Below are 11,559 nucleotides of genomic sequence, written 5' to 3'. Positions count from 1 at the left end.
GGCCATTGTCCTCAGGACAAGAGGCCCCTGGGAGTGGACATGCAGAGTGTGGGGGTGGGGGGCACTTAGAAGGAAAAAGGCCTAAAACTGGAATGTGTTGTCCCTGAGGCTTCCTGTGGTCTTTGTGTCCCTCCCAGTCCTCCCCTTCCCCTGGAGTGGTTGGTGTAGCTGGCTAACTGCTAACAATGGCTTGGGTCTCAAGGCAACCCAGGTACCCATGGTGTCTTTAAGCAGCAGGCTGGGACAAGTTCTCAGCCAGGGTCTGGGAGACAGGACAGCACAGGAACTGCCAAGAACAAGCCCCAAAAGGAGCCCACAGGGAGTGGGACCCATCCCAGGGAGGTTTGGGAAAAAGAGGCAGCAACCAGGAAGACTCCCAAATCTCTTTTATTGGGGGGAATGGGCCTCTTGGGGGTCCTCACTGCACGGCTTGTTCATTGGCACTGCTTCCCGAGTCCTGGGGCTTCATCACATCGGGCAGCTCAGGTGGGCTGGAGAACGGCTCGATGCACAGGGCCTCAAAGGTGTCATCTGTGGAGGAAGGAGCAGAGCTGGAAGGGGATATCCCAATTCTTGCCCCAGCTGGGTCCTTGGAGTTCATAGGTGATCATCTGCAGCTTTGGGGATCTCCATGCGAACACTCGTCCACACAGCTGGTCTCCACAGAGCTGACCTCCCTGTTCCAGCTGCCCCATGGCCCCACAGCAATGTCTCCTACCCCTGTGGGCCCAACCTGAAGGTCCCCAGCCCTTTCCACTGACCATGCTGGGGCCCCTTTCCTCATCTTCCATGTCCACTAGTGAGTCTGAGGGCTGACCACCTGCAGCCAGCATCACCCTTCACCCAGAATGTATATCCTTGTTTCCTTCACACACTTTGGGAGGCTGAGGTGGGCAGATCGCAAGGTCAGGAGCTCGAGGCCATCCTGGCTAACACTAAACCCCGTCTCTACTAAAAATACGAAAAAATTAGCCGGGCATGGTGACAGGCACCTGTAATCCCAGCACTTGGGTAGGCCGAGGTGGGCAGATCACAAGGTCAGAAGATTGAGACCATCCTGGCTAACACGGTGAAACCCCGTCTCTACTAAAAATACAAAAAAAGTAGCCGGGTGTGGTGGCAGGTGCCTATAGTCCCAGCTACTCAGGAGGCTGAGGCAGGAGAATGTGAACCCGGGAGGCGGAGCTCGCAGTGAGCCGAGATCAGCCACTGCATTCCAACCTGGGCAACACAGCAAGACTCTGTTTCAAAAAAAAAAATCAACTAGACTATTCCTCCCCTGCTTAAAACCTTCCAGTGGCTTCCCATCATGCTCTGAATACCATCAAGTCCTTGCTGTCTGTCTCTCCTTCTGCCTCCCATGCTCTCAGGCTCTGGCTCTCTATGTTCTTTCCTAACTCAGACCTTCGCACTTGCTGGTCCCAGCACTCGGAATGGCTGGTTGCTTCTGGACTTTCAGGGTCCAACTCAGGTCCCCTCCTCAGATGAACCTCCAATCCACCCACCCCCAAAAGTCAAGACATCCTGACATCCTGGGCGTGGGGGCACTTACCACTGGACAAATTGCCCTTTTGACTGGCTCCAGGAAGGCAAAGGCCTTCCCTGTCTTGTCCCTACTGTCACCCCAACACACAGCAAACAAACCCACAGCTTTTCTCCTGTGCTTTCTTCCAGCTAGGAGACCCATCTCTGCTTGGCTCAGGGTTCTCAACTGATCAGGCATCCCAGGGAAAGCTGGCATGCCTGATGACAGTTCTGGCTGTCACAACTGGGGAGGTGGGGTGTTCCAACGCTGTCTAGTGGGTAGAGGCCTGGGATACGGCTCCACATGCTATGGTGCACAAGGCAACCCACACAGTAATCCAGCCCAATGTGCCCACTGTGCCAAGGTTCAGAAACTGACGCAGCTTAATCTAATGCATCTTCCAAGCCACAAACCTGTGACCATTCGTGCCTTCACTACCTCCCTCATTCTTTTGTGATGAGCCTGGACAATGCTCTTTAACATTTGATTTGAAACACTGTCTTATCTTCTTGAGTGGTAAGCTTGGGGGAGGGGAGAGGTGGAGGGCGGGGCACCCATTCAAGGCCTGGGAACAACATGGTGATGGGTTGAGTTGCACCCAGGAAGTGTGTTTCTGCAAGCAGTCCATGGGGAAGCAAAGAGCTCACAGCCCATGCTGTGCCCCATCAAGATAGCCCTCACCTGCAAGAGGGCTGATGTGACCTGGGCTCCAGAGTCACCACCACATTCCATGCCATACTAGGGGCTGTGGGAGAAAAACAAGTCACCTTCCTTAGCCTTGACTTTCTCACCTGCAAAATGGGTCTATCAGTATCTTCCAAGTCACAGCAAACCTCTAGCGTACCACTGTTCAAATTAGAGAAAGTGACACTTCTGGGGGAAGCAGACCAGATATGCTCTTGGCACTCACTTGCTCTCTTCAGAAAGGCACCCCTGGGCCAGGAGCCAAGGCTCAAGCCTGTAATCCCAGGAGTTTGAGACCAGGCTGACTTAACAAGGTGAAACCCCATTTCTACTAAAAATACAAAGATTAGCTGGGCGTGGTGGTGCATGCCTGTAATTCCAGCTACTCAGGCCACTGAGGCGGAAGAATCTCTTGAACCCGGGAGGTGAAGGCTGCAGTGGGCTGGGATGGCACCACTGCACTCCAGCCTAGCCAACAGAGTGAGACTCTGTCTCAGAAACAACAACAACAACAAAATGCACCCATGTACAGGGCACGACCTGTATGTCTGTGCCAGCCCTGCACCTAACTCTTAACATCACCATCTGGCAGAAAGAGCCCACAGAAAGGCTCTGAAGCTTCCTATCTGTTGGGCACTGGCAGCAGGCCAGACCTGGGGTGCATGAGGACTCATACCACCTTGCTGTGAAGCCAGTCTCATCACACCCGTTTAAGGAGAAGGGAAAACCGGGGCCAGGAGGGCCAGGAGGGCAAGGTAGCTGGCTAGAGGATATAGATGCTGAGACTGAGGCCTAGCCTGAACTTATGGAACGGAAAGGTGGAGCTAGGACTATATTCTTCCTCTTCAGCCTCTGCTATGTTTCCTTACAGGCAGAAAAATATTAATAATTCTTTATAACTTGAATAAAGTTTTCTCAGCCATCCACACAGCTGCTGGGTCCACGGCTGTGAAAACACAGCTCTATAACCTCTGTTCAAATTCCCAGAGACAAAACATTTAAAATCCCCCCTCCCTTTCTCTTGGATGGAAGAAGATACCCTGGCGAGTAGTAAACCACTCCCTAATCCCCAGGTTTCTAAAGCTTGGGCAGGGGTGGGGTATGGCTGATGGAAGCACAGGCTCTGGATCTCAATCCTAGACGTGGCAGTCCCAGCAGGTGACCTAACCTCCCAGGGCTCACTTCACTGAACCTGAAAACAGGCAAAATCCAAATCTCAACCACACAGAGATGCAGAGGGATTCAGTGATACACAGCATAGAGCTTGGCATGATGTTTGACTCCAGCAAGGGCCCGGCAGCCAGCATCCTAACCATGGCTCCCTGTGTGACTGCCGGTAAGGTGGTGTCCTCATCTGCAGAACAGGGATGATGGTATGTGGACCTCCCGGGGCTACTGAGAGGATGAGACAGGGCAGTGGAAGCCACACACAGAGTAACACACAGAGCACAGAGCCAGGCACTCAGCGCCTGTAAATGTGAGCTAGCTTCGGGAAATAAGCTTCGGTTTCTATAAGCATCTCATTTGGTTGCTTCTTTAAAAAAAAAAAAAAAAAAAAATGAGGAAACAAACACATTGTGAAAGGATATTGCCAGCTCTTTAGGGGCGAGGAAGACACTGCCCCGAAGGTTTCAACTCCAGGTTCCCTGATGACCCTCTTTGGAACGGTGTCCCCAACCTGCTTGGCTGCCACCCAGCCCAGTCCCCTCTCACCTGCCCGGAAGGCCAGCCCCACTGTGGCTGGGGCCTGTGGCCGTGCTGTTTGACTGGTGAAGCCACACTCGCCCAGGGTCTTGCCATCATCCAAGAGTTGGTCATCCTGAGGAGAGAAGCAGGATCTTGGGAGAGGCCCCATGTGGGGCAAGTCCCAAAGACCTCTGACCAGCAACTACACAGGAAGTCAGAGGAGGAAGAGAGTTCCCTCAGTGTGGCCCAGGACCACCGCTCTGCTTGTCAAATACACAGATTCCAGGGTTATATCCAAGAACTTCTAAGTCAGAACCTCCCAGGGTAGGGTTTAGAATCTGGTTTTATCCAAATTCTCCAGGCAAATCTAATTTGAGGAGCCAAGCTAATCTGGAGATAGGCAGACCTGGGTTTCAATCCCAGCTCTGCCACCTTGGACAAGTCATTCGAACGTTTTTTTATTTTAGAGACAGGGTCTCGCTATGTTGCCCAGGTGTGTAGTGGCACAGACCCTACATAAGCGCTATCATAGCACCCTCCAGCGTGGAACTCCTGGGCTCAAGCAATTCTGCCTCACCCTTCAGAGTAGCTGGGACTACAGGACCATGCCACCGCTGCTGGCTAGTAGTTGAGCCTTTTGATGCAAAGTTTCCTCATCTGTAAACTAGGAATTACCAGACTTTCAATTCATAGGGCCACCAGAGGGTTTCAATGAGCTAGGAAGGAACATAAAGCACTAAGTAGATATGTGGCACATGGGACATGCACAGGCACGGCCATTTAATATTCGCTAAGTGCCAGCAGTTATCAGTGAGGAAAGCCCTTTAGAGACCATGAGAGCTGAGGCTTTGAGCCTGGAGCTAAAAGTCAGTTGCCCAGTTTCCAGCTCTAGAATCTGATCAATGCACTTAGGCGACAACCTCACAATGTTGGGACACGTAAACCGGAGGCTGATGCATCTGATTCCCCAATGCAGACCCCAAACCCCAAGCCATTCTAACTGAATAATCTCAGTTCGCTTGCAAGGGGAAAGGGGGTCTTCTAGAACATCAGCAGGAAGTAGGTAGGTAACAACGGTTGCTTGGTGAAGAACGAGTGGGACCAGACTTTCTTTGCATTAACTGAGTCCGCCACCCTCCACCCCAAGGAGTGTCCCGGGGGACAGCGTGATTCCGATGGGCCTGCGAAGAAAGCTGGGAATTAAGGGGTCGTGGTTCGAACCCTGGCGCTGCCAATGACCTTTGGCTGGTTAAGAGACCAAGCCGAACCTCAATTTCGTCAACTGCACGGCGCGGGCGATACCGTTGCAGGGGTTGGATGCCACGGTGCCCTCGGCGCCCGGGGCCCAGCACGAGGTCTAAACATCGCCCCTGGACCAGAGATCCCCGCGGCGAGCGCAGCTCGCGCTTCACCCGCACAACGGATGTCCCAGCCCGCAGCTCGGGCGCCCGCAGGCGTCGCCGGCCGCCACTGTTTACATCGCAGACAGCGTCGGCGTCAGCCCCGTGCCCGTCGCCGGGTACCCGCTCCCCTCGGCCCGCCCGCGGGACCCACCTTGTACAGCCGCTGCTCGTCAGGAGGCCGCTTGAGGATGCCCTCGACGATGCGCTTCAGCTCGAACACCGTGCTGGACTCCTTGGCGTCCGTGAAGATGGTGGTCTTGTGGCGCCGGATCATAAGGAACACGTCCTGGGGGCGGCGGGCCGGCGTGAGCAAGAGGCCCGGGCCCCCCGCGCGGCCCAGCCGCCCCCCGCCGCCCCCGGCCCGGCCCGGCCGCCCCTCCCCCACGCCCGCTCACCATCGCGGCGGCTGCCTCTCCCCTCGACGCGCCGGCGCGGCCGCGCTCCGCCCCGTTCCCGGCAGCCCGCGCGTGGCCCGGCATGCCCCGCGCCGCCCCGCCTTCCCCGGCGCTGCCCCGCCCCGTGTCACCCCGCAGCCGCCGCCATTTTAAGTGATCTGGAAGCGGGCGGTGCCGGCGGGCGGTGCCGACGGGCGTGCGGACGCCATCTCCACCCCAGGGATGGCCGTCGGAGGCGGTGGCGCCCTCTCGGGAGTGGCAGAGGCGAGGTCCCCGTGTTAGTGCGGTTCGGCAGGCTCCAGGCTCGGGCACAGCGAGCCCGGGGCCGCGTTGTCGCGGGATAGTCGTGACCGCCATCTTGGGCAGGCTCCGCATTTTGGGCTTTCTGGCCGCCGTGTTGGGGACAGTCGCCCCCGCTCCCTGCCCCGACCTGGATGCGAGGACTGTCGCGGCTCAGAGGGGCTTATGACCTGTGAGGAGCCCTGGGGGCTGCTGTTGGGCTTAGGGGTGGCCCAGGCGAACTCCTTGGGCTAGGAGGCACGGGAGCGGTTGGCTACTGCTTTCCCCAGGAGGAGGGAAGGGGCAGCTCCTTGCCCCAGGGGTCCTGGGCGCCTGTTCGCCTTCCCGCTTGGCTGCATTTTGGCTCTGAAAAGGCCTAGAGACTTGATTTTCCTGGCTGGCTGCTCTTTCCACCAAGGCCCCCTTTCCTGAATGCTGGACACTATCCTGCATCGCCCCAAGTTGCATTTACATGAGACCGAGGGTCCCCCACTTGACCTCTCCCTTGCAGAGAGACACCCCAGGCTGGGTCGTGCTGGGCGGGTGTCGGAGGCGGCGTTCGAGAGAGGAGCCAGAGAGTGACCCTGGACGCCAAACCGCCCTGCAGTCCGAGCTGCGCTTTGACGGCTGTTGAGAGTGGGCGGAACGTGGGGGGTGCCGCTGCGTAGAATCTCGGCAAGTCTTAGAGCTGCATTTGTGTTTTCTAAGCTGTAATTCTAGTTATTGTTACTTTTGACTTGTGTCCCTTCCCTCCTGTGACTTCACTGCAGCCCCTACCCCTGCTCCCAGGGTCCTCAGCATCCCAGTCCCTGCAGAACCTGTCTTGCTCCATGACTTGTGTCGTGAGGCATTGGACAGGTAATTGTTGGGAAGAGCTCTTGGCCAGGCTAAAAAGATTTATTTTGGCTGGGCGCAGTGGCTCATGCCTGTAATCCAGCTCTTTGGGAGGCCGAGGCGGGTGGATCACGAGGTCAGGAGATGAGACCATCCTGGCTAACACGGTGAAACCCCGTCTCTACTAAAAATACAAAAAATTAGCCGGGCGTGATGGCGGGCGCCTGTAGTCCCAGCTACTCGGGAGGCTGAGGCAGGAGAATGGCGTGAACCCGAGAGGCGGAGCTTGCAGTGAGCTGAGATTGCGCCACTGCACTCCAGCCTGGGCGATGGAGCGAGACTCCGTCTCAAAAAAAAAAAAAAAAAAAAAGATGTATTTCTTAGTCCCAGTGTCTGGCTGGCCGTGGTGGCTCCCACCTGTAATTCCAGCACTTTGGGAAGCTGAAGGAGGTGGATCACTTGAGCCCAGAAGTTCAAGACCAGCTTGGCCAACAAGGTGAAACCCCATCTGCACTAAAATACAAACACAATTAGGTGGGTATGGTGGCGCACGCCTGTGGTCCCAGCTACTCGGGAAGCTGAGGCAGGAGGGTTGCTTGAACCCGGAGGCGCAGGTTGCAGTGAGCTGAGATCGTGCCACTGCACACCAGCCTGGCCACAGAGTGAGATGCTGTCTCCAGTTAATCCCAGTGTCTTTATGTACATAGAACTGGCAACTTTAAATCCTGTACCTCTGTGGAGGGAGAGTGAAGGAAGGGTGTGGACAGTGGGAGCCAGGAAGTTCTCAGGTAGCGCAGCAGCCCACCCGGAAGTCAAAGGGTGTAGGTACAGGAGGGGCCATCTCCACAGGGAGATGCCTGGATCCCTACTCCATCCAGGCCTTATCGGCAGAGACCAGGGGTAGACACCTTACCTGTGGGGGCCGTCACAGCTGATGCCCCAGCTCAGGATGTCCACCAGAAACCAGTGGTGCCTTGGAGTCACCATCCTCTTAAGGATGGTGCCTGTCCTCCAGAGAGCAGAACACTAGGTTCAAACCCCAGCTCCTACTGGCAAAGCCCAGGGCCTCCACCTGGTTGTTCCCATCCGTGAAGTGGGGATACACAGTGTGGAGCCCTTAGGACGTTGGGGAGTGTGCCTGTACTCGCCGCGCATCAGCTCATAAGTATAACAACAATTGCATTCATTCGCTGATCCTCAGTGAGCAGTGGCACAGTTCCCCAGCTGGCGCGGTGAATGGTGTCTGTCTGCTGTCAGAGATCACCTGGACCCAGCATGAGTCCTTGCCCCCAGAGGGGGTCTCCGCACACCCCACGACGCTGTCCTCCCTGTCTGCTAACTACATGAAGAGATGGCAGGCCGTCGTGTCATTCAGTGCAGTGTTACCTCCTGCGGTGGGAATGGGGTCAGGAGGGATTTTCCGGGAGCAGAGCCACTCACTGGCCTAGCCTGGGGTCTCCACTTTTGGAAGTGTGGTCTTGTGGAGACCAGGTTCTCCTTCCTTAAGGGCCTTTACAAGGAATGGGAGCGTCCAGTGGTGGAGAGGAGCTGGCTGGCTGCGCCTACTGCTCCACACAGGAGTGTCCTCCTAGGCCCCTTTCCTCAACTGGCCTTCACCTCTTCGCCTCACAGACTTCACTCTGAGAATCCGCCTTGCAGCCTGTCTTCTGCTCCCTCCCATCTACCTTTTGTTTTTTTTTGAGACGGAGTCTTGCCCTGTCACCCAGGCTGGAGTGCAATGGTGTGATCGTGGCTCACTGCAGTCCCCGCCTTCCGGATTCTCCTGCCTCGGCATCCTGAGTAGCTGGGATTACGGGCATGCACCACCATGCCCGGCTAATTTTTTTTATATTTTGTAGTGACGGGGTTTCACCATGTTGACTAGTCTCAAACCCCTGAGCTTGTGATCCGCCTGCCTCAGCCTCCCAAAATGCTGGGATTACAGGCGTGAGCCACCATGCCCAGCGTCCGTCTGCCTTCTATCTCCTTCACTCCCCACCGCAGACAGGGTGTTGTGTTATGATGGGGAAGGCCCTTGTGTCTTTCAGGTGTGTTAGACCAGGGAAACAATCTGTCTTCTTTCACGTGCCCCAAAGCAGGACTCGAATCTTCCCTGGGTCTTTCTGATTGGGAGTCTTAAGACTCTCCCCAGAGAGGGCCCCGCCCTATTCCCTGGGAAAGGAATGCTGACAAAACCCTACAGGACAGAGTTTGGAGCGTTTCTCCATAGCTCAACTCGTGTGGTCCCCAGAGGGTGACACCACAGGGATGAATGGGAGCTCCGGGCCCCTCCCCAGCACCTCAACCTGCACTTTGCTTCATCTTGATGCTTTGTAACATTCTTTATGATAAACCAGTGAATGTTTTTCCCTGAGTTCTCTGAGTCGCTCTAACAAATTAATTGAACCCAAAGAGGAGAGTCATGGGAACGCCAACCTGAAGCCAGTCGGTCGAAAGTTCCGGAGCCCAAACTTGCAGCTGGGGAATGGGGAGGCAGTCCTGTGAGCCCCAACCTGTGGGACCTGAGGCTGGCGCTGGGCAGATAGTGTTGGAATTGAATTGAGGACACCCTGCTGGTGTCCAGTGCTTAGTGTGTGTGGGGGGAACCCCACAACTGTTTGTCACAGGAGTCTTCTGTGTTGATAATTGTGGTTTTGGTATGAGAGTGTTGGGGACCTCTGCTTACCAGGGCTCTAGTTTAATAAAACAACTAGAGTGATCCATCTTAAAATGTGTAGCTAAGCACTCACAAGGCATCTATAAGGCTCCTGCTGTCTGAAAATAGCCACATTCTTTTTGTTTTTGAGACAGGGTCTCCCTCTGTCACCCAGACTGGAGTGCAGTAACCTGATATTGGCTGAAATAATCCTCACACCTCAGCCCCTGGAGTAACTGGGACTACAGGCATGCACCACCACATCCGGCTAATTTTTGCAGTTTTTGTAGAGATGGGGTTTTGCCATGTTGCCCAGTCTGGTGTCAAACTGAGCTCAAGCAATCCTCATGCCTCAGCCTCCCAAAGTGCTGGGACTACAGGCGGGAACCACCACATCCGGCCTAAAATGATCACCTCTTAAGCTGGCCGCCAATTATGATTACAAAATGTTTATGGCCGTACAGGACATCTCCCACAAGGCCCTAGAATGGCACATGTCCTGAGAATGCAACCCGCTCTGCTAAGATAGCGTCAGTAAGCAGGCTAAGGCAGAGGATGCAGAGTCACGGATGGCACCAAAAGCCCCGACCTTCAGTGAGCACATCTGCACATTCCAGGTTTATTTACCACTGCTTGTAGTTTCTCTCTCTCTTTTTTTTTTTTTTTTTTTTGAGACAAAGTCTCACTCTGTTGCCCAGGCTGGAGTGCAATGGCGTGATCTAGGCTCACTGCAACCTCCGCCTCCCGAGTTCAAGTGATTCTCCTGCCTCAAGCCTCCTGAGTAGCTGGAATTACAGGTGTGAGCCACCACACCTGGCTAATTTTTTTTTTGAGACGGAGTCTTGCTGTGTCACCCAGGCTGGAGTGCAATGGCCAGATCTCGGCTCACTGCAAGCTCCGCCTCCCGGGTTCACGCCATTCTCCTGCCTCAGCCTCCCGAGTAGCTGGGACTACAGGCACCCGCCACCTCGCCCGGCTAGTTTTTTTTTGTATTTTTTAGTAGAGACGGGGTTTCAACCGTGTTAGCCAGGATGGTATCGATCTCCTGACCTCGTGATCCGCCCGTCTCGGCCTCCCAAAGTGCTGGGATTACAGGCTTGAGCCACCGCGCCCGGCCAATTTTTATATTTTTAGTAGAAACGGATTTTACCATGTTAGCCAGGCTGGTCTCGAACTCCTGACCTCAGTGATCCCCTCCTTCTCGGCTTCCCAAAGTGTTGGGATTACAGGCGTGAGCCACCGTGCTGGCCTGTAGTTTCTTATAAGCAGAGACACTAACCAAAGATGGTGAGTTCTTCCCCCTGCTCTCTGAGCACGCTGCTCTGTGATGGAGTCCTTTCTAATCTACTTGCTTCTCTCACTGTGCTCTGTGGCTCACCTTGAATTCCTTCCGCGTGAGATCCAAGAACCCTCTCTTGGAACCCTCTCTTGGGGTCTGGATCAGGACCTTCTTTTCTGGCAACAGGAATAGAGGAAAAACATGATTTGAGAGAGAGTTTCCCTACACACAGATCTTACTCTCTAGCCCAGGCTGGAGTGCAGTGGCGTGATGGTTACAGCAGCCTTGAAATCCTGGGTTCAGGTGATCCCACCTCACCCCCCCGAGTAACTGAGACTACAGGCATGGGCTACCATGCCTGGCTAATTTAATTTTTTGTAGAGTTGGGGGTTTCACTGTATTGCCCAGGCTGGTCTCGATTTTCTGGCCTCAAGCAATCATCCTGCCTTGATCTACCAAAACACTGAGATTACAAGCATGAACCACTGTGCCTGGCCTACTTTCCTTGTTTTTGTGTTATACGTAGTAGTTATTCATGACCACTAGTTAGCAATGTGCTTTATTTGTAGAGTGTTTTATAGGTACTTTTGTCCCCAAAAGGGATATAACATAACTGTTAGTGTGGGATTTGAGTTCAAATGTGGCTCCACTACTTACCAGCTGTGGGCCCATGGCCATGTTACCTAACCTGTCTGGACCTGTTTCCCTTCTGTGAGATGAGTGTCTCCTTCGAGGGCTTTCAGGTCTGCTGAGAGCATGTACATACCTGGCACAGTGCACACACTCAGCAGGCATAACAGTGACCGCCTTGGCCGACA

At 54.7% G+C, this 11,559-nt stretch overlaps 1 protein-coding gene and 1 long non-coding RNA gene across 2 annotated transcripts; one reads left to right on the top strand and one right to left on the bottom strand.

Moving 5' to 3' along the window:
* Window positions 1-369: 369 nt before the first annotated feature.
* Window positions 370-5,830, bottom strand: ELOB (elongin B). Its single transcript, XM_011717738.2, has 4 exons — window positions 5,694-5,830; window positions 5,450-5,584; window positions 3,923-4,028; window positions 370-531 (listed from the first exon to the last, which is right to left on the bottom strand). The coding sequence occupies exons 1-4, from the start codon at window positions 5,775-5,777 to the stop codon at window positions 419-421; spliced, it is 438 nt and encodes a 145-aa protein (XP_011716040.2). The 5' UTR covers window positions 5,778-5,830; the 3' UTR covers window positions 370-418.
* Window positions 5,831-5,907: 77 nt separating this feature from the next.
* On the top strand, window positions 5,908-10,131 carry LOC105467906 (uncharacterized). Its single transcript, XR_979208.2, has 2 exons — window positions 5,908-6,165; window positions 6,484-10,131. It is a non-coding gene; the product is annotated as an uncharacterized lncRNA (long non-coding RNA).
* The last annotated feature ends 1,428 nt before the right edge of the window (window positions 10,132-11,559 follow it).

The sequence above is a fragment of the Macaca nemestrina genome, chromosome 18 (assembly GCF_043159975.1).
Source record: "Macaca nemestrina isolate mMacNem1 chromosome 18, mMacNem.hap1, whole genome shotgun sequence".
Taxonomy (NCBI): Eukaryota; Metazoa; Chordata; class Mammalia; order Primates; family Cercopithecidae; genus Macaca; species Macaca nemestrina.
This window is presented reverse-complemented; position numbering and strand designations above follow the sequence as displayed.